This window comes from Capra hircus, chromosome 23, assembly GCF_001704415.2.
Source record: "Capra hircus breed San Clemente chromosome 23, ASM170441v1, whole genome shotgun sequence".
In the NCBI taxonomy this organism is placed as follows: Eukaryota; Metazoa; Chordata; class Mammalia; order Artiodactyla; family Bovidae; genus Capra; species Capra hircus.
In genome coordinates this window covers 21,110,962-21,138,219 of record NC_030830.1, presented here as the reverse complement: position 1 = coordinate 21,138,219, position 27,258 = coordinate 21,110,962, and the positions used below count along the sequence as shown (strand labels likewise).

The following is a 27,258-nucleotide window of genomic DNA, read 5'->3' as shown; positions in this document are numbered from 1 at the left end:
CGTGAGATAAGATTTTAACTCATTAAAGCATGCCTGATATTATCTCTAACCATGAAAGTCACAGTGGCTTGAAAACTGAGCCTCAGGATGTAAGATGTACAAGGCTGGTGTATTTTAAATACAGCTAAAGTTTTACAAATTAGAATAAGTCTGAATCTGTGGCATTTTTAAACACAAATGTGGTAGGAAACGTGAAAAATTGACTGATACCTTGACTATCATCCCATTGTCAAGTGGCTTTGCAGTAAAAGGCACATCATGTTGTGTGAGGCCTTCCCAGGTGGCACAGTGGTAAAGAATCCACCTGCCAATTCAAGAGACACAAGAGTTGTGAGTTCAGTCCCTGAGTCAGAAAGATACCCAGGAGTAGGAAATAACAACCTGCTCCAGTATTCTTGTCTGGAAAATTCCATGGATGGAGGAACCTGGTAGGCTACAGTTCAAGGAGTCCCAAAGAGTCAGACACAACTGCGCGCCCGCGCGCACACACACACACACACACACACACACACACACACATCTATCTACTTACATGTATGAGAGAAATCAGAATTATACAGATCAAAGTTGTGTTTTCTGGAAAATCAAAACCATGACACATTAGTTTCAATGATATGGATGGAGGAGGCTGGGCTAGAATAACAGCACTGTACCCTAAAGTGTGGGCTTCCCCAGTGTCTCAGTGGGTAAAAAAATATCTGTTTACAATGCTGAGCCATAGGTGATGCAGGTTTAATTCTTAGGTTTGGAAGATCCCCTGGATGAGGACACGGCCACTCACTCCAGTATTCTTGCTTCGAGAATCCCATAGATAGAGGAGCCTGGTGGGCTGCAGTCCCTAGGGTCACACTGAATCAAACACTACTGAAGCAGCTTAGCACACATGCACCCTAAAGTGTCAACACTCGGGAGACACCACTAATAGCCCTTGAGGGGCTCAAAGAGCCAACGGAGCCCATCTGCCAGGAGCAGGTGTGGACAATGCCCCATGCTGAGTGGCCTCGCTCATGGTAAGACAAGTCAACCTTTGACAGCAGTCACAAGTCCAAAGCAGAAACTGGGTCCTGAGACTTCCCTGGTGGTTGAGTGGCTAAGACTCCAAGCTCCCGATTCGGGGGTCCTGGGTTCGATCCCTGGTCAGAGAACTAGAACCCACATGGGGCAGCTAAGAGTTCACATGCTGCAACTAAAGATCCGACGTGTCATGCAACAACAAAGATTGAAGATCCCATGTGCCACAACCAAGCCCCAGGGCAGCCAAGTTAAATAAGTAAATAAATGTTGAAAAAAAAATCTGAGTCCTTTACTTTACTAGTTGATGATGGTGAATATCTTGCCATGTCTGGTGTGAAAATGGACTCAGGCAGCAGGGGAGACAGTTCACAAAACATGTTTCCATCTGCAGCTTGATTATAACCAACCCCATCAGAGACTAGACTCATTCTGTGTGCATTCACCTGAGTGACCCAAATGGTGATAGCTTACGATGGATGATATCGGAGTCGTGATCTCTGAAGAAGATTTAGCTTTGGGATCAGGGACCAGGCTTGATCACTCAAGAACTTTTGTGTTTTGAGTTTTATTAAAATATAAAGAGAGACAGAGAGAGCTTCTAACATAGACATCAGAAGGGGGACAGAAAGTGCCCCCGCTCACCAGTCTTTGCAAGGGAGCTATATACCTTATTACAGTAAAGGGTCTTACCAGACACACTCCCAAAACAAACCATCTTAAGATAACAAGATGAATCAGAACGTTCTTGTTAAGAAGAAACATGTCCTAGAGCAAGATACATTGTTATATTGACTAAGACAAAGCTATGTAGGAAAAAAGTTTGTCCTTTTCTCCTTGAGAGCCTCAGACCCCTTTCTCTTTCTCGAAGGCCCTGGATTCCCTCCTCCTCAAGGGCCCTGGACTCCTTATCAACCTACCTAAGGATGAACTTTCTCAGTGGTTAGATAAGCATTTATGATTTATTTCCACAGTTTCCAGCTCCAAAGAGAGGTGCCTAACCAGTCTAGTTTTCACGCGGCAGACCAAATAGGTTGGCAACAGCCCAAGAGGCAGTAAAACTACAGGAAGGTTGATCAAAGGGATTACTGGTGAGAGCCATGAAATGGCCTTGAGTTCTGCCCGCCAAGAGGACTGACAACAGCCATTTTTGGCTCTGCATCACTGGCAATGAGACTGAATGGCTGAATCAGCCAGGGAGAGAGTTGAATTTAGCGGAACCACAGTGAACCAGGGCCAGACATTTAGGGAAATCTCTGTGAACTGAGAGCCACATGGAACCAGCAGCTCTGCTTCAGTGGGCAGAGTAGGGGGAAAGTTTCCCCAGAGGGATATCTGCCACTTTTTCATGTAAAGTAGAGATGCTGAGGCCAGGACAGCCGCATCCTTAAATATACCATTTCCAAGTGAGGATCATTAAATCCTTCCCACTTTGTCAGAAGTTGAGTCCAAGCTGTAGCATGTCTGACTCTTTTCAACCCCAGGGACAGTAGCCCACCAGGCTGCTCTGACCATGGGATTCTTCAGGCAAGACTACTGGAGTGGGTTGCCATATCCTACTCCAGGAGGTCTTGAGTCCAAGTTGACCTACCCTCAAATGTGAATATTAAGCAAGAGTGTCCGAAGGCCTCCATGTGTTGGGTGCTTAGTTTCAATAGGAGCCCAGTAGCAAGCTGATGTGGCTTTTCAAAAAAGAAAAGTGTACCCAGTAACCATGTTAGGAAGGTGGCAGGCCCAGAACCCTAGGGGCGCCACTGAACACAGGCTGCCTCCACCACCATCTCCACCTGCCTGCTATTTCCACCTGACTCTGTGGGCGTCTCCTCAGCCTGCCCACATGCATCATCTGTCTGCAAAGGCAGATCACTGGTTCAGGTACCTTGGGGAACACTCAGATTTAAAACCTATCTCTAGGGACTTCCCTGGTGGTCCAGTGGCTAAGACTCTGTACTCTCAAAGCAGGGGCACTGGGTCTGATCCCTGATCTGGGAACTAGATCCCACATGCTGCAATATTGATATGCATGAGTGCTGCAACTAAAAGACCTGGTGCAGCCAAAACATAAATCAATTCAGTTTAGTTCAGTCGCTCAGTCGTGTCCGACTCTTTGCGACCCCATGAACCGCCGCACGCCAGGCCTCCCTGCCCATCACCAACTCCCGGAGTCCAACCAAACCCACGTCCATTGAGTTGGTGATGCCATCCAACCATCTCATCCTTTGTCGTCCCCTTCTCCTCCTGCCCTCAATCTTTCCCAGCATCAGAGTCTTTTCCAATGAGTCAACTCTTTGCATGAGGTGGCCAAAGTACTGGAGTTTCAGCTTCAACATCAGTCCTTCCAATGAACACCCAGGACTGATCTCCTTTAGAATGGACTGGTTGGATCTCTGTGCAGTCCAAGAGACTCTCAAGAGTCTTCTCCAACACCACAGTTCAAAAGCATCAATTCTTCGGCCCTCAGCTTTCTTTATAGTCCAACTCTCACATCCATACATGACCACTGGAAAAACCATAGCCTTGACTAGAGGGACCTTTGTTGGAAAAGTAATGTCCCTGCTTTTTAATATGTTATCTAGGTTGGTCATAACTTTTCTTCCAAGGAGTAAGCATCTTTGAATTTCATGGCTGCAATCACCATCTGCAGTGATTTTGGAGCCCAGAAATATAAAGTCAGCCACTGTTTCCACTGTTTCCCCCATTTTTGCCATGAAGTGATGGGACCGGATGCCATGATCTTCGTTTTCTGAATGTTGAGCTTTAAGCCAACTTTTTCACTCTCCACTTTCACTTTCATCAAGAGGCTCTTTAGTTCTTCACTTTCTGCCATAAGGGTGGTGTCATCTGCATATCTGAGGTTATTGATATTTCTCCTGGCAATCTTGATTCCAGCTTGTGCTTCCTCCAGCCCAGCGTTTCTCATGATGTACTCTGCATAGAAGTTAAATAAGCAGGGTGACAATATACAGCCTTGACGTACTCCTTTTCCTATTTGGAACCAGTCTGTTGTTCCATGTCCAGTTCTAAGTGTTGCTTCCTGACCTGCATACAGATTTCTCAAGAGGCAGGTCAAGTGGTCTCGTATTCCCATCTCTTTCAGAATTTTCCACAGTTTATTGTGATTCACATAGTCAAAGGCTTTGGCATAGTCAATAAAGCAGAAATAGATGTTTTTCTGGAACTCTCTAGCTTTTTCCATGATCCAGCAGATGTTGGCAATTTGATCTCTGGTTCCTCTGCCTTTTCTAAAACCAGCTTGAACATCTGGAAGTTCACAGTTCACGTATTGCTGAAGCCTGGCTTGGAGAATTTTGAGCATTACTTTACTAGCGTGTGAGATGAGTGCAATTGTGCGGTAGTTTGCGCATTCTTTGGCATTGCCTTTCTTTGGGATTGGAATGAAAACTGACCTTTTCCAGTCCTGTGGCCACTGCTGAGTTTTCCAAATTTACTGACATATTGAGTGCAGCACTTTCACAGAATCATCTTTCAGGATTTGAAATAGCTCAACTGGAATTCCATCACCTCCACTAGCTTTGTTCATAGTGATGCTTAAGGCCCGTTTGACTTCACATTCCAGGATGTCTGGCTCTAGGTGAGTGATCACACCATCGTGATTATCTTGGTCATGAAGATCTTTTTTGTACAGTTCTTATGTGTATTCTTGCCACCTCTTCTTAATATCTTCTGGTCCATACCATTTTTGTCCTTTATTGAGCCCATCTTTGCATGAAATGTTCTCTTGGTATCTCTAATTCTTGAAGAGATCTCTAGTCTTTCCCATTCTCTTGTTTTCCTCTATTTCTTTGCATTGATTGCTGAGGAAGGCTTTCTTATCTCTCCTTGTTATTCTTTGGAACTCTGCATTCAAATGGGTATATCTTTCCTTTTCTCCTTTGCTCTTTGCTTTTCTTCTTTTCACAGCTATTTGTAAGGCCTCCTCAGACAGGCCTTTTCCTTTTTTGCATTTCTTTTTCTTGGGGATGGTCTTGATCCCTGTCTCCTATACAATGTCACGAACCTCCACCCATAGTTCATCAGGGACTCTGTCTATCAGATCTAGTCCCTTAAATCTATTTCTCACTTCCACTGTATAGTCATAAGGGATTTGATTTAGGTCATACCTGAATGGTCTAGTGGTTTTCTCCACTTTCTTCAATTTCAGTCTGAATTTGGCAATAAGGAGTTCATGATATGAGCCACAGTCAGCTCCCGGTCTTGTTTTTGCTGACTGTGTAGAGCTTCTCTATCTTTGGCTGCAAAGAATATAATCAGTCTAATTTTAGTGTCGACCATCTGGAGATGTCCATGTGTAAAGTCTTCTCTTGTGTTGTTGGAAGAGGGTGTTTGCTATGACCAGTGCGTTCTGGTGGCAGAACTCTATTAGCTTGTCCTTTTCCAAGGCAAACCATAATTCCAAGGCAAACTTGGATTCACGGTAATCCAAGTCTATGCTCCGACCAGTAACAGTGAAGAAGCTGAAGTTGAATAGTTCTATGAAGACCTACAAGACCTTCTAGAACTAAAAGATATCCTTTTCATTGTAGGGGACTGGAATGCAAAAGTAGGAAGTCAAGAAAAACCATAAATAAATATTAAAAAAATAAAATAAGCAAGCCCCCTTCCCCACCCATTTGCTAACCATCCAGTACTAACCAAGGAGTCAAGACACCAATGTGCAGACTTCGAAGCAGAGTCTGGTTTCCTGTCCCGTGAAGCCAGATGTGGGCTTTGGCAAGACTCAATATCTCTGAGTCTGTTTACCAGTAAAGACAGAGTAACAATTCCAACCTCTCACAAGATGTTTATGAGGATTTAATGGAGGCTATGTTTTCAAGTTTGTTTTTTTTTTGAAAATTGTAAAACCCCATGCCAGTGTGACATGTCAAACATGATCATGATACAAAATGGTTTATGATAAGTGCTAATTAAGTGGAAAGAATAAATGTAATTTCTGTTGAGCGGATTAAAAAAAAAAAAAGACATTGCTGAGAAACCAGATAAGCAGCTAAGGTTAAGCAGAACTTTACCTGGGCATGGTCCTCTCTGCGCCACATGCATGCTATTATCATCTAAGTCACAGTGTGTATTCTCCCTCTTTGTCTTGGCTTTTCTAAGGTGCTGTGTGCCTCCAGGTCTCTTCTGGGGGCCCATGAAGATCTCATTTTTCCCCTTTGGGCTCTAGGTGATGGTGGTTGGTGATTGTGTGTTTTTGTTGTTGTTTGGTTGCTAAGGCTTGTTAGACTCTTAAGTGACCCCATGGCCTGCAGCCAGGCTCCTCCATCCATGAGATTTTCCAGGTGAGAATACTGGAGTCGGTTGCCATTTCCTTGTCTAGGGAATCTTCGAAACCCAGGGATCAAATCCAGGTCTTCTGCGTTGCAGGCAGATTCTTTACCATCTCAGCTACAGTGGTGAAGAACCCGCCTGCGAGTTCAGGAGAGGTGGGTTTGATCCTTGGGTCAGGAAGATCCCCTGGAGAAAGGAATGGTAACCATTCTTTTCCATTCTCCAGTATTCTTGCCTGGAGAGTTCCATGGACAGAGGAGCCTGGTGGGCTAGAGTCCAAGGGGTCACAAAGAGTCGGACACGACTGAGCTACAAACATATTCTTTACCACTGAGCCACTTGGGTAGCCCAATTGTGTGTTTTTATCAGAAATAATTCAACCCCTTTTCTCCCAAGAGTGAATTGAGACTGGGAATGGGATCCTAGCCCTGGGTGGGACCAGCAGCTACAATTGGTAGGAGGGATGGGCTAGTGGGATGGGCGGTTCCTTTTTCTTTTAAGCTTCCTAGATTGTTTTGAACTCTTGACTTGGGCGGTCCCACAAGCAAAGCCAGGCAGGGTACGCGGTGGGTCTGCGGAAACCGGCGAGGAGAGCGGGGCCGGGCCGGGGCCCTGGCAGGGCCGGGGCAGGGTCGCGGGTTCCCCGTACACTTGCGCTGGGTTGGAGCGGCTAGCCGCTGGCCCAGCGGAAGTCCTAAGTGCTGGAGCCCGGGTCCTCGGCAGCGGCGGGTGAGTAAGGGCAGCGGGGAGTTGAGGTCGCGGTGGTGGAGGCTAGTGAAAGGTTTGTCCCGCGATCTTCCGGCCCCGACCTCGGCAGGCGAGGGGAGCGTCGCGCCCCTAGTCCCGGAGGAGTTTCCCCAAGCCCTGGGGAAACCTGGACTGGTCAGGGTGTGGTCCGGAGCGGCGACCACTCTCTCCCCGGGGATTCGGCCAAGAGCACGGGCTGCTAGCACGTGTTGAAAAAGTCGGGGTCCCAGCAACGAGGTTTCGGGGCAGTGCAGTTCCCGTCAGCGGGACCGGTTCAGTGGGTATTGAGGAGCGGGCCACGCAATCGTGAGCGAAACTCTCCGTCCCTGCCCGCGGGAGCCTCCGAGGCTGGGGTCCGAGGTCCAGCGCGCAGTGGCCAGAGGTGAGCGCCGCGGGCCCGCGATCTGACCCGGCAGAGCTAGGACCGAGCAGAGACCCGAAGACCGGATGAGAAGGGCGAAGGCCCGAGGGTCGTTCTGCTTGGCCGGAGGGTAGAAAACTCCAGTGGCTGAAGCAGCGGCGAGCGGGGCGGGGAGGGCGGACCCCCGAAGCCTGGAGGGTGTGTTGGGGATTTCAGTGGTTCTCAGAATCGCTACTGGAAACACTGGACGGGTTTGAGATTAGAGATCGAGTGGACTCAGAGCACTGGAAAATGGCGACACATTCCCTCGAGGGGCTTACGTTCTTGGAAGGGCGGGAACGGGCCCTGAACTGATAAACAGGTCTGCGCCTGGAGTCGTAAGTTATCCCAGCCGCCTTGCACTAGCAGGCCAACCGGTTTGAGCTCTGGGGCGAGTGGATGTAGAAAGTACTCTCTAGGTCAACGTGGCAGGGGCAGGCGGCAGCGGCCAGAAGTTCAGACTCCATAGTCATGCTCTTTCCCCAAACCAGACAACCAGCCTCGAATCTGGACCGAGCGCCCCGGGCCACCACCCCCAGCAAATGCTTTTGAGAAAGACTTACAAGGGTGGGTCTTTCCTGAGGGAAAACAATAGAGCCAGAACTTTGAGGATACGATTATAGAGACTTCTGAAGTGTTACTTTTGCTGTGTTCCACGGGCTAGTAGGAGAATAATCCAGACCTGCACCATCTCACTGCTTGATTGTGGATGGGTTGAAGCGAAGGGAGGGAGGGACCAACTTCACTTCCTAGGAAACGCGCCTTTCCTGTCAGCTTTCTTTTTAGCACTTCCCTCGTGGTTCAGACGGTAAAGCATCTGTCTACGATGCGGGAGACCCTGGTTCGAGCCCTGGGTTGGGAAGATCCCTTGGAGAAGGAAATGGCAACCCACTCCAGTACTCTTGCCTGGAAAATCCCATGGACAGAGGAGCCTGGTAAGCTACAGTCCATGGGGTCGCAGAGTTGGACACGATTGAGCGACTTCACTTTCCTTTTCTTTTTAGCGATCCTATTAACTTCATTGTTGAGCGCCCCTTTCCTTTCTGGCATTTTCAGTTCTACCACCTTTCAAAAAAGTGAAAGGAAGAACATCAACAGGTTTTTAAGTCTTCATTCTTTTCATTCCGTTCATTCCATCTGGAGGGAGGCCTGGCGGGGTTGAGTGGCAGTCCGCAGGAGGAGGTGGGAGTTCCGCCGTGTTTGGGCAGAGCAGCGCTGGCTTCCTGGGAGCCCTGTGTAAGTGTTGGTTGTTGGGCTGTTACCCCCTTTTTAAATTTTAACGGTCGTGAAACTAACTCTGCTGTGGGGCATGCAGGATCCCCATAAGGGATCAAGCCTGGACTTTTAACCACTGGGCCAACAGGGAAAGTTCCTTCCTTATCATTCTTTACAAGGATCTGTATGTATTAAAAATTCACAGAATCATCTTAGATGGGATCTTAGAGAGTCTTCTTTAATCTTATTTTCCAGGAAAACCACATCAGAATGAAGACACTTGTACAAGGCTGTTTGTGACAGAACCAGGGCTGGTTACCTCAGGCATATGCTTTCTTTCCAGAATACCATACTGCCAACCTAGAGGGGGCTTTGGTACAGTGGGGATCTTGTCCTCGGTGATAGAGTCCAGGCTTTGAACACTAACTCTGCTGTGGACTAGGAGCATCCCTGAGCACATTACCTAGCATCTCTGTACTTTAGATTACTTAAAATGAGGTTCTTAATCATTACCTTATGAGGCAGTACTGAGAGGTTTTAGGTACAAATCAGAGGTTCAGTAACTCTTGGTGTTTCCTGACCAAATTAGGAAGCTGTTGTTCCTCACTCCCCCTCTTACTGATAAGTTTTGTTTCTCTCTGACCTCAGGTTCCTGGAGGTGGGCAGCAGCTAGAAGCAGGGTGAAGCAGAAGGCAGACGACACCTGCAGAGCTGCAACCTGGCATCACTGAATAGTGACTGCTGAGCCAAGGGGGACCAGGTCCCTGAACTCTGTGGCTGAGGCTTGAAGGGAATCAAAGGTGTTCTCAGTTGTGAACGGAGAGTTTGGACAGCAGAACAAAAAAGGAAGATAGCCCCCTGGAGCAGATATCTTTGACACAGGAGGCCAATTCAAACCCCTTGCAAAGGCCTTTGCCAGGTCTCTCCATCTCCTTAGTCACTGGAAGGTAGATAGCCCCAGGATGGAGCCTAGTCAGCCTTGGGGGCCAGGCCAGGCATGGATAAAGCTTAAAAGAGATAGCATGGAAGAGAAGGTGTCTGACCAGCCAAAGCCAGTGGAACCTGAACAGAAGCTGCTCCCTCAGGTGGATGAGGAGGGTCTGCCGAAAGCCCAGAAGGGAGAGGGCTGGTGGAAGGCGTGGGTGAAGGTGAGGAGGCCAAATGAGAGGAAGGGAGGGAGGGCCCGGGTCCTGGACTCTAGGAGCTCATTCATCCATTATCCTGTCTGCAGACCAAATGGAATCTCAGAGGGTTCCAAGCTGAAAAGCATCCAGGAGAAGGGGCTTCAAGTCCTTTTTTCAGATTCCACACCAACCTGGAATCCTTCGAGGACTACTTGCTGAAATTTATCAGAGTGGCAGCCTTTCATCCTTCCTACTTGTATTCAGTACATACCCCTCCCTTCTCCCCCTGCATTGTTCTCCCTTCCTCTCCACACTTCCTTTCCTCTCTGTACATTAAAGTTGCTGACTTTGTACTTGTCTTTTCCTGTTCCTATTTCTTCCCTCCTTCCGTGGTTTTTCTTTTCTCTTAGTGTTCTGAACCTTTAGACTGGATGTCTGTCTGTCTGTATACAAACTCCCCGAATCTCTCCTGTTCTTTCAGAAGCCAGTCACCTTTGAGGATGTGGCAGTGAACTTCACCCAGGAAGAGTGGAAATGTCTAGATGCCAGTCAGAAGGTCCTCTACCAGGATGTTATATCAGAGACTGTCAGAAACCTGATGTCTGTGGGTAAGAGGCTGGGGTTCCTCACAAGCTTTCGGTCCCAGGCCTTTGGAACATCTGGTTTCCCTGGATAGGTAGATCAGCTCACAGTTATCTTCACTGATCCTTGGTTTTGGTTCTTTATATTCCAGGTGGGAAAGATTTGGGTTACTAGGTTCAGGGTGAAAGAAGGAATGAAAGCTTGCGTGAAGGCAAAGATAACACTTGGAACATGATGACAGTGTTTTCAAAGAATGCAAATCTGCCTATTCATCCAGCCAGTGTTTACTGAGTCATTTGTCTTACGTGGGCTTCCCTGGTGGCTTAGAGGTTAAAGCATCCGCCTGGGATGCGGGAGGCCCCGGGTTCGGTCCCTGGGTCGGAAAGATCCCCTGGAGAAGGAAAATGGCAACCCACTCCAGCACTCTTGCCTGGAGAATCCCATGGAGGGAGGAGCCTGGTAGGCTACAGTCCATGGGGTCACAAAGAGTTGGACACGACTGAGCGACTTCCCTATTGTCTTATGTACCTGGCACTTTGTTGGAATCTGGCCTTTTGTGTGTCTCCTCCCAGCACTTAAGTGTCCCAGATTATGGCTGTTAAACCACAGCTATGCAAGAAGGGAGCCTGTTGTCCCCATGAGGTGTGAAGGGGCTGAGCCTGGGACCTCAGCTCTTCTTCTCCTTCCCATTCCCCAGATGGAATCTTTCTGTCTAATCTAGATCTGATTGCCAAGCTTGAGCAAGAAAAGAAACAGTGGGAAGCAGATCTCTGTTCCCCGAATGGAGAAGGCTTTCATTCAGGTGAGAATTGCGGAAGGAGAGAAGAGGGTGTAAAGGGCCTAGGACCTGCCTCAGGAGCATGGAAATGCCTAAGAGGAACAGGGCTCTGTATCCCTGGTCCTAGCTTGCATCCTTCCTGCCTGGACATCACCTGCTTAAGTCCCCTGGCATCAAGAAGATGAGTATCTGAGCCATTCGGGACAAGTGAATATCTTCAGTTTCCAGAGACTGAGAGATTCCATGTCAGTTGCTTATGGCAGTGATAGCCTCTTGATTAAAAAGTCCTTCCCAAGAGAAAAAGAAAGGGATAGGAGATAAGCTTGATGCCGAGTTGGACTAAGGATGACTTGTTCCTGAGAGTAGAATAAGGACTTGAGAGAAATTTAAGTCTGAGCTGACCCCATTCCTGGTTTGCTGGGACAGTTCTGGTTTATGCTTCTCACCTCAGCTTGATTCTTAATATCACCTCTGGTCGTCCAAGTGTCCCATTCCTCATGATATATTATGAGGTCATGTGGATATCTGGGGTGTCTGGGAGTATGATCAATATTGCAAATGAGAGGAATTAACACACACATTGTTAATAAACTATACTTCAGTAATTGAAAAAAGAAAATGAAAAGAAATGGATTTCCAGAAATGTGGTTAAATTTTTGATCTCCAATATTGTTGGAAGATTCCAGTTAAATTTTTTAATGCTTTTAATTTGAAAACCCAAAAGTTTATTCTTATCTCTGGTCTCTGAGGTGTAAGAGTGAGGGTGAATGTCGGGTGGGAGAGGAAGCAGTGTGGGCTGAACAGAGAGCTGTGTCAGGGCTGTCGTGATGAATCCCATCATTCTTCCTCATTCCCTCCAGGAGGTGAGAAGGAGGAACGCCAAGAACAGAGTCAGAGTTTGGGAGATGAGGGGACTGTTGATGACAAGAAGGCCTCCCTTGCTCACAGAGGCTCGGGCCCAACCTCTGCTCCAACTGGGTCCCCGGACAAGACACCAGCGTTGCCAGAATCCTGGGCTTGGCCAGCCTTTACCTGTCACACCTGTGGCAAGTGCTTCAGCAAGCGCTCCAGCCTTTATAACCACCAGCTTGTTCACAACAGCGCCCAGTGTGGGAAGTCCTTCCAGAACCCCAAGGACCTCAGCTCCGGCCAGCGCAAGCAACTCAGGGAGAGGCCCTTCTGCTGCTCGCTCTGTGGCAAGACCTACTGCGATGCTTCTGGACTGAGCCGTCACCGCCGTGTCCATCTGGGCTACCGGCCCCATGCGTGCCCCTTCTGTGGGAAGTGCTTCCGGGACCAGTCTGAGCTCAAACGCCACCAGAAGACGCACCAAGGCCAGAAGCTGGGGGCTGGAAACCAGAAGCATATTGTGAGGACTCTGGATACCAGAGCTGGATTACAGGGGCTGGCAACAGGGAACCATGCACCAGTGGCTGGGACCCAAGGACCCACACTTAAAACCAAGGGTCCCAAGACTCAGCCCCAGCCGTCAATAGACAAGAACAAGGCACCTGCCACCAAGAACCTGGTAATCGCTCAGGCCCCAGTTATTACAGACCCAGAGCCTGTGACCAGGACCCCAGCCCCAGAGCCTGTGACCAGGACCCTGGCAACCAACATGCGAGCCACACGCCTGAACACCAAGTCCACCTCTCACCCAGAGAAGCCTTCAAGACTCAAGGTCTTCTCTTGCCCTCATTGTCCCTTGACTTTTAGCAAGAAAACCCGTCTCTCCAGTCATCAGAAGGCCCACTTCACAGAGCAGTCCAACCGCTGCTTCCACTGTGGCAAGTCCTTCACTTTATTCTCCGGGCTGATCCGGCACCAGCAGACTCACTGGAAGCAGAGGGTCTACTGTTGCCCTATCTGCGACGTCTGCTTTGGGGAGAAAGAGGACCTTTTGGGTCACTGGGGGGGCTACAGAAGCAAGGGGCTGTTCCTGGGCAGTCCCCACAAGTGCTGGGCCATCCTGGGTCAGTGGCTTGGCTTCTTTCCCAATGCCTCTGCTGTGGCAGGGAAGGAAATGAATCATTCTCCTAGATCCAGACCCTCAGGAAAGGGGAGGAATGGAGAGGAAAAGGCACGCAGAAGAAGGAAAGCAGACAAGGCAGTGAAGGTCTTGGAAGGGAAATGAATGGCCTGTCTGCCCGAGGTCTTTCTCTGTTTGGATTTCCAGAGGAATGACCTCCAGGGTAAGGAGACTAGGATAAAGGAAGAGAGGTGAAGGGATAGTGGAGGACATACAGAAAAGAAAGGGGACAAGAAGTGGCACTTGGAAACTTGTATTGTTATTAATTAGCACCTAGCTTGTTTCTTTGTGTCTGATAGACCATCAAGTAGTAATCGTTCAAAAAGACAGTGGATCTCCATTAGGTATGAAGATGAGAGGGAAAGGATGAGAGAAGGGAAAGTCTGAGGGGCCCATCTGGACGAGGTGTGGAAGTAGAAGGGAGGTGTTTGAAAACAGGCATGTTGCTCCGTTCTCATCCCTTGCTCCCCTGGCTCCTCGTTGAGCTGCCCAGACAAGATGGAGCTCTGGCCAGCACTCCATGGGTTTCTCCCCAGGTCCTTACTCTGCAGGTCACTTGGCTCTCTCTGAGATATTGTGGACTTTTCCTGCACCTTCTCTTCAACCCTTCACACCCCTCAGCTCTGCCTACCAGCGCTGAGATTTTGGAAGAAATGACCACCATTTGCAAAGCTGATGTGTTGTAATTTGCAGCAAGGAGGTTCATGGCAGAGACCCACTTGTCTGTGTTACTCTGCAGCACAGGTGTCCTCTGACAGAGAGAAGAACACCTGCCTGGCTGTAGCCCGAGAGGACTTCAGGTGGAAGACAGACTAAGGAGCAGAACGATGTGGGCAGCAAAAAGGGGGAGAGGAAGGAAGGAGCTGGGGAAAGGGACAGACAAGGTAATGACAGAAGAGAAGTCGATCCTGTTTGGAATTCAGAGCATTCCTGGAAATGCAGATTGCAATATCCCCGCAGCAAGGAGGGAGGCCAGTAAATGTGCAACTCAGTGGATGTGACATCCCCAAGGACTGATCCTTGGACCAGCCAGGCTCTTCTCCATCCCAGCCAAGATACGGTATCCTTCAGAAGGGGTTTCCTAGAAGGAGGAGAAAATAACTTGAAAAAGCTGTCAACAGTTCCTGTCATGAAACTGTTAAAGCAGAGAGAAGAAAGACCCTGAGGAGCCACCCAGCATGAGAGGTGAGGCCCAGGGCAGCTGCTGTAGGGAATGGATGAACGAATGGGAGAGGAGGCAGCCGGAGCGGGATTCCTGACAGTGGGGCTCCTAGCTGGGGCAGATCAGGCAGCAGATGAGAGCGCCTTCAGCTCCCATCATCCCCCAGGAGGAGACATCCCTCCACCCAGGCCAGCCCCTTCCTTTCCTCTTGGATTTTGATCCCTCAGTAGCCCCCTCTTTCCCTTGCTGCTGCTCTCTTTCTCTTTTACTCTCAGCTTATAAAAAATTGAAGAAAACTTACTTAGCTCTTCAAGAAATTGTCCTGAAAACAAAGAGAAATAGGTGATGAGCGGAAGATGACTGGCTCTTCCCACATCCTCCCTGTAGACTTTGTAGTCACGTCCCTCCCCCCTTCCACTAAGAGACCCCGCAGATCTCAGTAAGTGGTTCGTGTCTTGGATTCTTTGAGGAGTCTGGGGTTGGCCATGGGGACAGAGCAGGAAGGCCATTCCGGCTCTGAGTCTTGAACCCTGCTCCCATCCACCCTCTTTATGTTTCCCATTAGGGCTGGCTTGATGCCTCCAGCTCAGTGGGCCCGTGTGCTGCCCCAACACTGCACCTGCTAGTCTGCGGTGTAGCCAGTTATAGCAGATGATCAAGGCCACCAGGGGTCCGAGAACCGGCACGATGACAAATAGGGTTATCTTCCAGCAGGGCACCATCAGGAAGTGGGGATCTGAATTGTTTGCCACAAAACAAACAGGATGAACATGTGTTCCCCCTTGTGTTGCACCCACCCCTTCCATTTATTATTGCATTTCTTTGGGATTGGGGGTGCTTAATCTGGGTCCCAAAATAGTTTGGATAGAATCCAGGGAGTTCATGAATTTGCATGAGAAAAGCACTACATTTTTATTTTCATTAACTTCGAACTGAATTTAGCTTTTTCTTCCTGAAAAAGGACTGTAGGTAACAAATCAGTTATCAGTAGTACCTGTGACTTTATCACCAATGGAAACAGCATTCCCATCAGAGTTGTTTCTGAAGTCTCAAAATACTGTTTATCAATATTTTGAAATACCAGATTGTTAGACTTGCCACTATTTTATTTAATCTATAGTTTTGTTATTTAAAGAAACATTGGTTGCTTTAATCACAAATTTGTTTATATTTCGATAACTTTCAAAACAATGGTTTTCTTTCTAATCATATGTGTTGTATTTTATGTGTACATTTCAAAACATTCTGGGAAGGGAGAGGTTTGTGAGGCTTCACCAGACTGTTGAAGAGTAGAGTTAAGACCTTTGTTATTTGAATCCTGTAAAACAAAGATCTTGGTCTTCCCCTTTGAGTTGGAGACTGTGTGTGTTTTTCTACACAATGATTAAATGCCAGGGTGGAGCCAGGGGCACCTCCAGCCTTCAGAAGCAAACACTGTTCGGGGAAGGCTGCTCAGGGCAGGGACCATATTAAAATTTCTGCAACATCCACTCAACAAGTATTCGGGTGCCCTTCTGTTGTAGGCACTGTCCTTAGGTGCTAGGTGATCTGCAGTGAACAAAAAAGACAGAAACCATATCCTTGGGCCAACCTTTTTTTTTTTTTTTCTTTGCTGTGTGGCATGCAGGAGCTTAGTTTCCCCACTAGGGATCAAACCCGTACCCCCTACAGTGGAAGTGCAGAGTCAGTGGACTGCCAGGCCAACATTCTAGGGGGGGTGTCTTCACTTCCCCCACTAAGTCTTCCCCGAGGAGTCAGTTACTTATTCTGTATTCATGAAAACTCATTTTTCCTTGTGATTTGTCAATGATGTATATGTACTTTCGTTCACCAGTTAATTTATGTGTATGTGTCACTTCCCCAACTAGACATCAAATTGATGTGCAGAGGCTCTGTTTACCTCTCCTTTGTAATTCCTGAAAAACTAAAAGCATGTACATAAAGTATTTGTAATTCCTAGAATGGGTTAACACTGGGAAGCTGTTAGTTATAGCTCCACACATGAAAGTGTGTGCTTGCGTGCTCGGTCATGTCCAGCTCTTTCCGACCCATGGACTGTGGGGTTTTCCAGGCAAGAATACTGAAGCGAGTTGTTATTTCCTCCTCTAGCGATCTTCCCCACCTAAGGATCGAACCCACATCTCCTGCTTTGCAGGCAGATTCTTTATCACTGAGCCACCTGGAAGCTCTAAGTGTTATTAATTAATAATGCTATTATCTAACCAATCTTAGATACAGACGATGACATTCAAAGAAAGAACAAGAGGGAGAAAACCAACTGGGAGCTGGGGGTCGTTATGTCCCCAGGTGACAGGAGTGAAACACCAAGCTGACCTGGGGGGCTGGGTATCCCAGAACTTACCAAAAGTCCGGTGGAGATTCTCTGAAAGAAGAAAAAATGCAAATAAACTTAGTAGTGCACTCGCAATGATCCTTTCTCCTCTGAGCCTTTGTTATTTAATCACTTTCAATTGTTTGTAGTTGTAAGTGGTGCACAATGATGGAGGAAGGGAAGCTGTAGGATTTTACTTCTGCTCTCCCTGAAGGCAGGGAAGAGGAATGAAACTTTGTACGTCTGGTTTTAGGAGTTTTAAATAGTGAAGTTCTTGCTCCAAGGGAGCACAGGGTGTTGGGACAGAGGCAGAGATGATCAGAGAAAATGACCATTTCAGTTATGGGGAAGGTCTGGGGAGGGAGGGTGCCTGGAACTCACCTATCTCTGCCCAGAGTTTTCCTAAAATAGAAAAAGGCAATATTGTTAATTCTGCCTCAGGCAGTAGATGGAGACCCGCCACACCCACTGCCCTGGGCCTTTGTGCAGGCTCTTTTCTCAGCATCCTGGGAGCATCCTTAGAGTGAGAACTATATTTGAATCCCGGGCTTCAGGCTCATTCTTTGGCTATTGCCTGGGTTAAAGAAATGGAGAACCTCGGTAGACTGTAATGTCCACCAACACCCCAAACCAACCATTACCTCCCCCACTGCTCTCTGCTCCTTTTCCTGCTGGTTCTGGGGTCACACGCACTGCACCCCGCTGGGTTGTCAATTTGTTAATCTAAAGCTACTTCCCATCTGAAGGGGGAAAGAAGGAACTAAACATTTAGTTGAGCAGCTGCTTTGAGACTGGCTCTGTATTAGGCACTTTACATAACACTGTCCTCTACCTTCTAGGAGGGAGGGTGTTATCTCTGCCGGGCACAGACAAGGCAACTGAGACTTGGAGGCTTCTGGTCATTGAGCTGGACCCAAACCCAGGCTGCCCAGTTCCACTGCTGCTGCTAAGTCGCTTCAGCCGTGTCCGACTCTGTGCGACCCCATAGACGGCAGCCCACCAGGCTCCCCTGTCCCTGGGATTCTCCAGCCAAGAACACTGGAGTGGGTTGCCATTTCCTTCTCCAATGCCTGAAAGTGAAAAGTGAAAGTGAAGTCGCTCAGTTGTGTCCGACTCTTCACAACCCCATGGACTGCAGCCCACCAGGCTCCTCCGTCCATGGGATTTTCCAGGCAAGAGTACTGGAGTGGGGTGCCATTAGTCAGGGCCTTTCTCCTCAGCCATGTGGGTGAAGAGGTTACTGAATATCTGGGATGAGGTCATGGGGAGAGAAGACCCCACCAATATCACCCCTTTATATACTCCAAACCATCCTTGCTGCTTTAGCCTCATAGGAATGGGAAGGGGAAGGAGGTCATATAGGCTTTGGCTTTGGGAACACTTGGTGGAGGGGAGAATCTTGTCATGAACACTCTTGGGCACAAGAGGCAGCTTCAGAGAGCTGGACCCCAGTCCTCGGTGTTGGATGGAGAAGGAGAAATGCCTACTGTGTGGTAGGGACTTTTACTTACAGTATTTTTAAACCTAATAACAGAGACCTGCCAAATTCTGAAGCTCACACTCTCCCAGAAGAATGAGCTGCTGTGTATGCTACAGGGGCCAGAAAATAGGGGTTTCAGTTTGAGCTCTGCCACTTACAAGCTGTACCAGCTTGAGTAAATCTCTGAACCGCTCCAAGCCTCAGTTGCCTCCTCTGTAAAATGGGGTTATTGCAAGTCAGCCCTACCTCTTATGGAAGCTAAAGGTCCTGTTGCCCAAATGATATTTACATTCAGCAAGATATAAAACTTGTCATTATGGAGTTCTGAACCCAGAAGTCCCTCAAAAATAGATATCAGCTGACCAAACTCCAAGAGGCCAGGCACTTCAGGGACAGTCCCCCGCCAGCAGCCCTCCAGCCTGTACCTCGGAGTCTGCGCTGCAGGCACAGGTAGACGAGGCCCACGGTAATCTGTAGCAGGAGCACTGGCAGGACGGCGATGAGCACCAGCACGCCGGGGTTGATCCAGTAGAAGGGATCTGAAAGGCAGAACCAGGGAGGTCCCGTGCTCAACCTCAACACCCAGCACAGGGCCCAAAGATGACTCAGAACTGACATCTGAGCTTAGGCTTAAAGGAAAAGTGGTTGTTTCCAGGCAGGGCCAGTAATTGAGAATGACAGGAGTCTATATATTAGGCAAGTCTTGGAGAGTTTTGAGAACCACAGAAGGGACTTAGGTCTGACCCTCAAGGTCATGGGGGTACTCTGAAGGATTCCATGATGAGGAGTAACAAGATCTGACACACTGCAGGATGGGGGCGCGGGGGTGGGGAGTCAATTAAGAGGCTATGATAACAGTGAAAGTAAAAAACATGAGCCTGAACTAGGACAGTGCAGGGAATCAAGGTGAACTTAAACAGGAAAAAAAAGTCTTTTTAGTAACTTTTAAACTGAAATGTAGTGTTTCTTTCAATTATGTTTGTAGGTAACACTCTGAAACAATATGAACAGAACCTGAGACTTTGTCATCCCTAAAAAGCACAACTATTTTCATATCATAGTTGGTACAGAAATCTCAGAATATCACCTATGGTCACCGTTTTGAAATGACACTCTGATCAGGGCCACCCCATATCTTATTTAAAAGTAACCTGGAGCAACACGATTTTGATAACTATTTTAGTACAGGTATGGTATTCGTTTCAAATATCCTTCTCTGAGAAGGGGTCTGTCAACTTTACCTGTCTGACAAAAGGGTGCATGACACAAAGAAAAGTTCAGAACCTCTGTTCTGGAGATTTTGAGAAAGTGGAATCTGTGGATTTGGTAGATGTGGACTGGAAAGGGTAAAGAGAGAGGGAGTAACCTTTGCCTTTCTGGTGCCATCAGTACTCATTTTAGAGTCTGCTCTTCTGTGCCTCAAAGCTCTCCTGGTGTAGTCTCAGCATGCAGGGACTGCACTTTTCATTTTGTCCTCTGCTTTAGGGGGCTAACGGCTTCCCTTGTGGCTCAGTTGGTAAAGAATCCGCCTGCAGTGCGGGTGACCTGGGATCGATCCTGGGTTGAGAAGATCCCCTGGAGAAGGGAAACGCTACCCACTCCAGTATTCTGGCCTGGAGAACTCCATGGACTGTATAGTCCACTGGGTCTCAAAGAGTCCCACATGACTGACTGACTTTCACTTACTCACTTAAGGGGCTAAATAAAGATACTGACATCAGGGTAGGCATTATGTCACAGCAAAAAACCTCAAACTGGTCTCTTAGGTAAAAATACCACCCTTCAAGCTGCAGTGTCAGGTTCTTGTCTGTTACTCTGTCCCCCAGGAGAAAACACAGTCAACTCTGCTTTCAAAGTTCTTATCGGAAGTAACCTGGAGCAACATGATTTAGCAATTACATACTTTAGTTCCTTTCTTTGTACACCTTTTATATTTTAACAAAGGGTTAGAATCACAAAATGAGAGAAAAGCAAACATTGGGAGACTTCTGATGTAAAGTGATAAGTGAAATGTGCCTGACAAAACAAATCAAACCTGAATCTGATGGTGCATATTCTAATCGATGAGTTCATAGGAAATAAAGGGTATGGAACACCATGTTGACCAACATGGGAATGAAATCATGGAGAGCTCCACAGGGCAAATACCCACCTGTGTATCTTGTCTGGATTGGATTCAAGCAAACCAACTGCAAAAATGTATTTATAAAATAATCAGAAAAATGTGAACACAGACTGGGTATTAATAAGAATTTTTGTTACAGTTTAAAGATGTAACTAATATTTTGGTTACGATTTTGTTTTGTTTGATGAGTTTTTCTGTTTGAGACATACATTCTTGAGGATTTAGCAAATGACATGATAATGCTGTCTAGGATTTGCCTGAGTAATTCAACTGGGGAGGAAGTTGATGGGTGTGGTTGAATGAAACAGGTTGTCCCTGGTTCATAACTACTGCAGTCAGGTGATGGAAACTGGGAGGCTCATAAGAATCTCTCTACTCCTGGGAGTATTTTACAGTTTCATAATGAAGAGTTTAAGGAAAGGTTTAGAGACAACTAGTAATAAAATCATAAAAGTGACAAGAAAAATGTAAAGTTGGAAAGTGAGATTAGAAACTCTTTAGAGAAAAGGGAAGGTAATTACACCTGAGAATCCCATGGACAGAGGAGCCTGATGTGGGCTACAGTCCGCGGGATCGCAAGTGTTGGGCACGACTTAGTGACTAAACCACCAATTACGCCTGAAATTTGGCAATCACATGCTTACTGCATTTCGGTCCTAAATTTGTCTTGGCTTCCTGGAGCCACAGGCTAGGTGAGTGGTCCCTTATAAAATACTCTTTTTTTTTTTTTTTAAAGACTCTTAGGCATGCAGATTACGAGACAGGAGGAAGTGGGTTGGATTATGGAAACCTACCCAAAGGAAAACTTTCTCCCCAGGGAGGTTTTTTTTTTTTTTCTCCTGACGGAGTGGGGATGGGAAATGTATTGGGGGAGGCAGTTTTTGAGCAAGGAGGAAATTACTGAACAGGAATGAGGAAAATCAGCCAACTGGAGAGGTCCTCACTCTTAGACTCCCTTGCAGGTAAAAATCCCCCAGTAAGAACAGCTGTATGAAGAACATTCTGTGCCACACAAAGCTTTTTTCACATGCCTGAAATCCCTCCGTAGAAACAGTGCTTTGTTATCCCACATACAATGCCATCTTCTGGTCCCAGCACTGCGACAGCGGCCCTTGAGACACAAAAGTGATCGATTGTCTGATGTTTGTGCTGCAGGTGGGGAGGAGGGAAGGAAAATGACCTGAGGCTCTGGCCTCAAAATATTTTTGATCCTCAATTAAATAGCAGTTAACTTTCAAATCTTCCCCTCCTCGTGCACATCTTAACTCCTCAGGGATAGATAAAACAAAGTTTCAAAGTCATCCATCACACAAAACATACTGCAATGAAATTCTGGGGAAAGGAGGCAATGGAGGTAAAATCTACAGGTAACATCTCTTTCTATGAATATATTCAGACATTTCTTCTACTTGTTTAACTCACTTGCAGCTATGTTTATCAGGAATATATTCTTCAAAAATGTACCTCATCTAATAAAACACCACAAAAACATCAGCTGAGGAATTCATTGTAATAGGATTTGATCAATTTGACTCCTGAGGAATAGGGCTCTTATTCATAACAAATAAATAAAAAGACAATACAAAACAAAACAAGAAGGAAAAAAGTCCACTTGGATACTTTGATTAACTTTTAGATAATTCATATTCCCCTTGAGTAGCACAAAATAACACAAAAATAGATTGTTCTGGATTTTGCTGCCTGCATTTATCATTTTTTTCTATTTAAAATAAAAAGGTTTCCCTAGGCATACCCACAAATGTATACATTATGTATACATTTTTATATAAATGGATACATATGATGATATGGATAAAATTACAGTCCTTTTTCTTTTTGCTGGATCACACCCTATCCTCCCTTCTTTCCCCCAAAGTGAACCATATTAACTTTCTTACCGATGTCTTCTTATGTTTCTCTGATATAAAACATAAGGTTTTGTCCTGTTCCCTATATTTTGTAGCTGTCTTTTATTATCCAACAATACCTTGTGAAATGCCTCCAGGCTGTCTGGTATGGCCCTAAAGCAATTTTTTACATGGCTCCATGATATTCACTATAGGATAACAGTGGTTACTCAGTCACTCCCTACTCTTGGGTCTGGACTCTGATTCTGGCCTCTTTCTCATGTAGAATAATGATGTAGCAGACATTGTAGGCATATGAATTCCCACGTGCTGATGTGTGTATCTCTATGAAGTTAACTCCCAGGAGCAAGCTGTTTGGGTTGAAGGATCTCATCTCCACTGAGAGAATGGTCAGAGGCTCAGAGGAAGGTCTTGGCCATCGATCAGGCGATACCTACTGATACACACACTACTCACCTTCTACTTTCAATTCCATTGCTGCCTCCTCTTGGTAAGAGTGATCTCGGAAGAAGCAGGTAAAACCTCCTTCATCTGAGAACCTCACATTCCGGATCCTGAGGGTCACTTTCCCCTCCCCAATGGTCTCTTTTAGCAGCTGCGTGCGGCCCCGGTATTCAGGTGCCTGCTCTTCATCTTGGTCCTTGCCATTTCGGTAGAGATGAACCACCCTGGAGAAGGGGGGCCGATACCATCCCACCTCCATGCCTGTAGCATTCTTTCCTGGAGATATGCGACAGGGCAATTCCACTTCATCCCCCACCAGCGCCCGGATGGGGTGCCCTGGTCCTATTACTCTGAACTGTCCTGTCCAAGACACCAAAGAAAGAAACTGAGCGTCAGGGGGAACCTGGACAAACAAGTCTTTCATGGGAAGGAAGGGCTGCTTCAAACAGGGAAAGAAGAAGCAGCTTGATTTTTAAGGGGAATTCTAGAGCCAGTGAGAAGCTCAATATTTCTTAAAGGTCTCTGGTTAGAGAGATATTATGAGTTCCCTGCATAGACCATTCTAGCCAGTGGCCATCCCATCCCTTAGGAATGCAGCCAAACATTGCTCAGTTTAATGGTCCCGTGGGCCTTCCTGTTCAGACTTGGCCAGATTGATTCTTACACTCCCCTAAGCGGTTTTGCTTTGGTCACTTCACTGCTCCCACCTCTCTATCATTTCTGAGCTCTCTGTCCTTGTTCACACCCTGGTCCCAAATTCTTCTCTGAGATCACCCTAGAGGTGGCTCTATTTTCTTCTTCATTTCCTCTGTATCTTCAGCCCTCTCTATAGCTCCTGGACCCTGCCATACATGCTCCCAGTCTGTTTTCATCTGTGGGATGTATCTCCTCCTCAGACAGGGAGCAACTGGGAGATGAGGCTGCTTTCTCCATTAGACCTGCAAAGATTTCCTGAAGGCATGCATGGCCCCCCTCTGTTAGGTGGCTCCTTGAGGTTGGGAATGTGTCTTCTGAGAGCAGGGCTCCTCTGTAAAAACTTATTAGTGTCTGATCGTGCAGAACAGAACTCTCAGAACAGAACTCTCAGATGTGACAAGACACTTCAACAAACATTTATCGAGGTTTACCTTGGGACAAGTGTGACTAAGCATGTTATAGGTTTCATCTCATTGAACCGTGACAGCAACACCAAAAGGTTGTTATGATATTCCCTGTTTGATAGGTGAGAAATCAAAGCTGGAATGATAGGTAAGAACCAAGTTCAGGGAGAGCCCTGAGTTAAGGTCACATGATGGAGCTGGGGTCCCTTCTGAAGGCTGTAGGGAGGCTCTGAAGTTGTCTGAGGGGAATCATGTCAGCACATCTATGTTTTGGAAAGATCACTTGCATGGCAACTTGGGGATATGTTGAATGAGGTGAGCCCAGGGAACTAGCCTTTCTGTTCTCAGAGTCTCCCCAGGGCAGGAATAAAGAGAAATCTTACCTGCAGAGATGGAAGTCAACTGGAGGAAGAGGAAGAGGAGAGAGGGGAGACAGCTGGGCAGAGAGGAGCTCAATAAACTGGCCATCTCCACTGTCGGTGGGGACAGACAGCCCCTGCAGCAGGGTCAGGCCAAGGAGTGGCCCTTGGGGTGCATGTCCCCACCCCTGAAAAAGTCCTAGGGGAGGATCGGGGAGGGCAGAGCTGCCCTGGCCCTGCCTCTTCCCCAGAGAGCCACAGCTGTGCTCCCAGGCACAGCCCCACGTCATCCCTGCCAGGACTTACACAAAAGGGCTACAGAGCCAGGGGATGACCAGGGTTTGCCTTCCCCACCCCCTCGGAGCCGGAGCAGAGGCTGCCTGGTACTGGGCCTTCCTCCCCCACTCCCTCCTGGCAGCCAGCCTTCCAGGGGGCTTCCAGGATCTGACCTGTTGGGATGAATCACTCACTGGACCTCAGGCTGGAGCTTGAGGTCTCTTCCACCCCTCACGTCCAGGCGCTAGCCAAGGGAGAGGGATCTGCGTTGGATTTTTAAAAAAATGAAGAAGAAACATTTAGACTTAGTTTCCTATTTCTACCATCTTCTGTCATCACCAGGCCATTCATTCCTCTTGGTGTCTGACCTTCCTCTCTCTCACTGCAAATCTAAATGCCCTTCCTTATGTTCTGATGTGTTGCTTGGATTTAGTTAGCTTCTCCCTCCTAAAGAATATTAATACAGTTTGGAAAGTCACAAGTCGAGTATCACGAGTTGATTGCCACCTGTGCTTGGAGAAAGTATTAGAAGATCTGCAAAGTCAGTGACTGTCAATCAACACAGGCACTGAGGACAGACCAGCAACCAGGATGCATCCTCCAGCCGGGGCATCACTCTCCAGTTTCTTCCGTCTCACAAGGAAAGTGAGATCTGGGGTGGAACCTGCATGGAACAGACCATGGGGTCACAAAGATTCAGACACTGAACAACCAAATAAACAAATAAGAATCCATTTTCCTTGCATTGCACGCTCAGAGTCCCAACCACTAAGGAAGTTGCCGAGAGTTAGGATTTGAAGTCACTCTACCTCTGAAGAGCTCACTTCCCTTACGTCCATGCCCTCGACTGCCTCACATCTTTGTAAAGGAGGTGGATTTCTGGAGCTGGGGTGAGCAGTCCCTTGGATGACATGGTCTCTGGACAAGGGGAGAGAAGGGAAACAAAGCTGGTGGTGTTGCCATTTACAGAAATCGCTATAGGAGCTTCTGGGTTTGCTGAGCATGGAGCATGGTGTGGTCGTGTCTAACAACCCTGTGCTGTTGGTCAGGCTGGTCGTGACGGTCAGCAGTTAACTGTTACTTTAATTCTGTGTGGCATATGTTATGTGCTCTTACAAATATTCTTCAGTTGTTTCTTGCTCTCCTCAGCAGTGTCCATTTGAGCCACACCTCTCACCAGGTCTGGTAACAGTCTGTGTGCACAGTCATGTATGCAAAGTGACATGCTATAAATATGTTAATGTATATGTTAATCAACACACTATCCATATGTGAGATAGTAAGCACTCAATAAATGGGAGCTTACCTAGATGTTCCCTAACAGCAGTACTGTGTAAGGTTTTCTAAAGGATGTGTAGAATATGGATCATGCACTGTTCTGCTTCTTATGCTCGCTTAATAATGCATAATCCCACATTAGTATATAATATAGCCCTCTTGAACTTTGGAAAATGGATTCTTGTTTATTTGGTTGTTCAGTGTCTGACTCTTGGTGACCCCATGGTCTGTCCATGAAATTCTTCAGGAAAGAATACTGGAGTGGGTTGCCATGCCCTTCTCCAGGGGATCTTCCCAACCCAGGGATCGAGCCCATGTCTCCTGTATTTCAGGCATATTCTTTATCATCTGAGCTACCAGCTACTAGGTTACATATAAATGTATTCCATTAACTTAAATTAATAAATATTTAGCAGAAATGATGTGTGTCAATCCTTATATTAGGCTCTGATTGTAAAAGTTTCAGCAGGACAAAGAAAAAAGTTTTTTTTCTTTTTTGGCCCATAGCATGAGGCTTGAGGGATCTTAGTTTCCTGATTAGGGTTGAACCCGGACCTCCCGCAGTGGAAGCCTGGAGTCCATGCCACTGGAAAGCCAGGGAATTTCCAAGAAGATTCCAGCTTTCTCTATGGTTTCACTCTTGATATGTCACGGTGGCCTTGTTTTTGTTTTTGCTATTTAATGTTGCATTTCTTCAGGCATAAGGGTGAATGCAGGCCTTCCCACATGCCTAGGGTCCCGTCCCTCTACTGGGCACAACACATGTGTATGCCTGACTCCACTTCTCTCCTGTGCCCAGGCTCCTGCTGGGGGGCACTGAGGGTGGCAGTGGTTCCTGGGGGGAGTTGAAGACATCTGAAAACCAGTCCTGGGGAGATTAAGAAGCGAGATGAAGCTTGAATCTAGGCCCCAAACCCTCAGCACACATTCTATTACCCCACTGGACTTCTTTTACAAAACACAAATTGAAAGAAAAGTGTTAAGAATTTCAAGATAGTGACATAGAGGGCAATTCCCTTGTGGCGCAGTGGATAAGGCTCCATGCTCCCAATGCAGGGGCCCTGGTTTGGCCCCTGTCAGGGAACTAGATCTTGTATGCTGCAACTAAAACCCAGAGCAGCCAAAAAAAACAAAACAAAACAAGATAGTGACACAGAGCATTAAAGCCAAACACAGTGCTCCCTCCTAATCATGGGGTCCTGTGCAGTGGCGCTGGTTGTTCACTGGCTTCTGTACAGGTGCAGTTGTTAGCTCAAACAGCATGTGCAGTTGCAGTTTTAATAAATTGCCCTGCACAAAGCTGTATACTCTGTACATGCGAATATACTGTAGCTCAGCTTTCTTCTCTGCAAGTGGAGGAGAATGACATCTGTCCCATTAGGACTGTGAGCAGAATTACAGGAAGGAACCCACGGGAACTGAATGGTACACAGTAAACACTCTGTAAGTGCCCTTATTTGCTCTCACTTGCAGTGATTTTTTTTCTTCTGGAGCTCCCCCTAGTGGTACGAATAGCAGGAGGAAATTGATATTTTCCGCTTTTGTGGCCTTATTTTCACAGTATGCTGCTGCTGCTGCTGCAAAGTCGCTTCAGTCCTGTCGAACTCTGTGCGACCCCACAAACGGCAGCCAACCAGGCTCCTTCGTCCTTGGGATTCTCCA

At 47.1% G+C, this 27,258-nt stretch overlaps 2 protein-coding genes across 11 annotated transcripts; one reads left to right on the top strand and one right to left on the bottom strand.

The window, feature by feature from the left end:
• ZFP57 (ZFP57 zinc finger protein) lies at positions 6,923–13,392 on the top strand. Of its 4 annotated transcripts, none has more exons than XM_018038815.1 (5): positions 6,923–7,026; positions 9,308–9,807; positions 10,268–10,391; positions 11,087–11,167; positions 12,004–13,392. In XM_018038815.1, exons 2-5 carry the CDS (start codon positions 9,622–9,624, stop codon positions 13,275–13,277), a joined length of 1,665 nt encoding a protein of 554 aa, XP_017894304.1. In that variant the 5' UTR covers positions 6,923–7,026; positions 9,308–9,621; the 3' UTR covers positions 13,278–13,392. The 4 variants fall into 4 exon arrangements, with proteins under 4 accessions (XP_017894304.1, XP_017894303.1, XP_017894305.1 ...); XM_018038814.1 differs by having other exon boundaries at positions 10,265–10,391; XM_018038816.1 differs by lacking the exon at positions 11,087–11,167 and having other exon boundaries at positions 10,265–10,391.
• On the bottom strand, positions 12,924–25,786 carry MOG (myelin oligodendrocyte glycoprotein). 7 transcript variants are annotated; one of them, XM_005696649.3, is made up of 8 exons: positions 24,067–25,759; positions 22,596–22,943; positions 18,572–18,685; positions 17,048–17,068; positions 16,697–16,717; positions 14,954–15,070; positions 14,636–14,656; positions 13,410–14,253 (listed from the first exon to the last, which is right to left on the bottom strand). In XM_005696649.3, the coding sequence occupies exons 1-8, from the start codon at positions 24,149–24,151 to the stop codon at positions 14,240–14,242; spliced, it is 741 nt and encodes a 246-aa protein (XP_005696706.1). In that variant the 5' UTR covers positions 24,152–25,759; the 3' UTR covers positions 13,410–14,239. The 7 variants fall into 7 exon arrangements, with proteins under 7 accessions (XP_013829480.1, XP_017894318.1, XP_005696703.2 ...); XM_013974026.2 differs by lacking the exon at positions 22,596–22,943 and having other exon boundaries at positions 12,924–14,253; positions 24,067–25,779; XM_018038829.1 differs by having other exon boundaries at positions 12,924–14,253; positions 14,636–15,070; positions 24,067–25,774.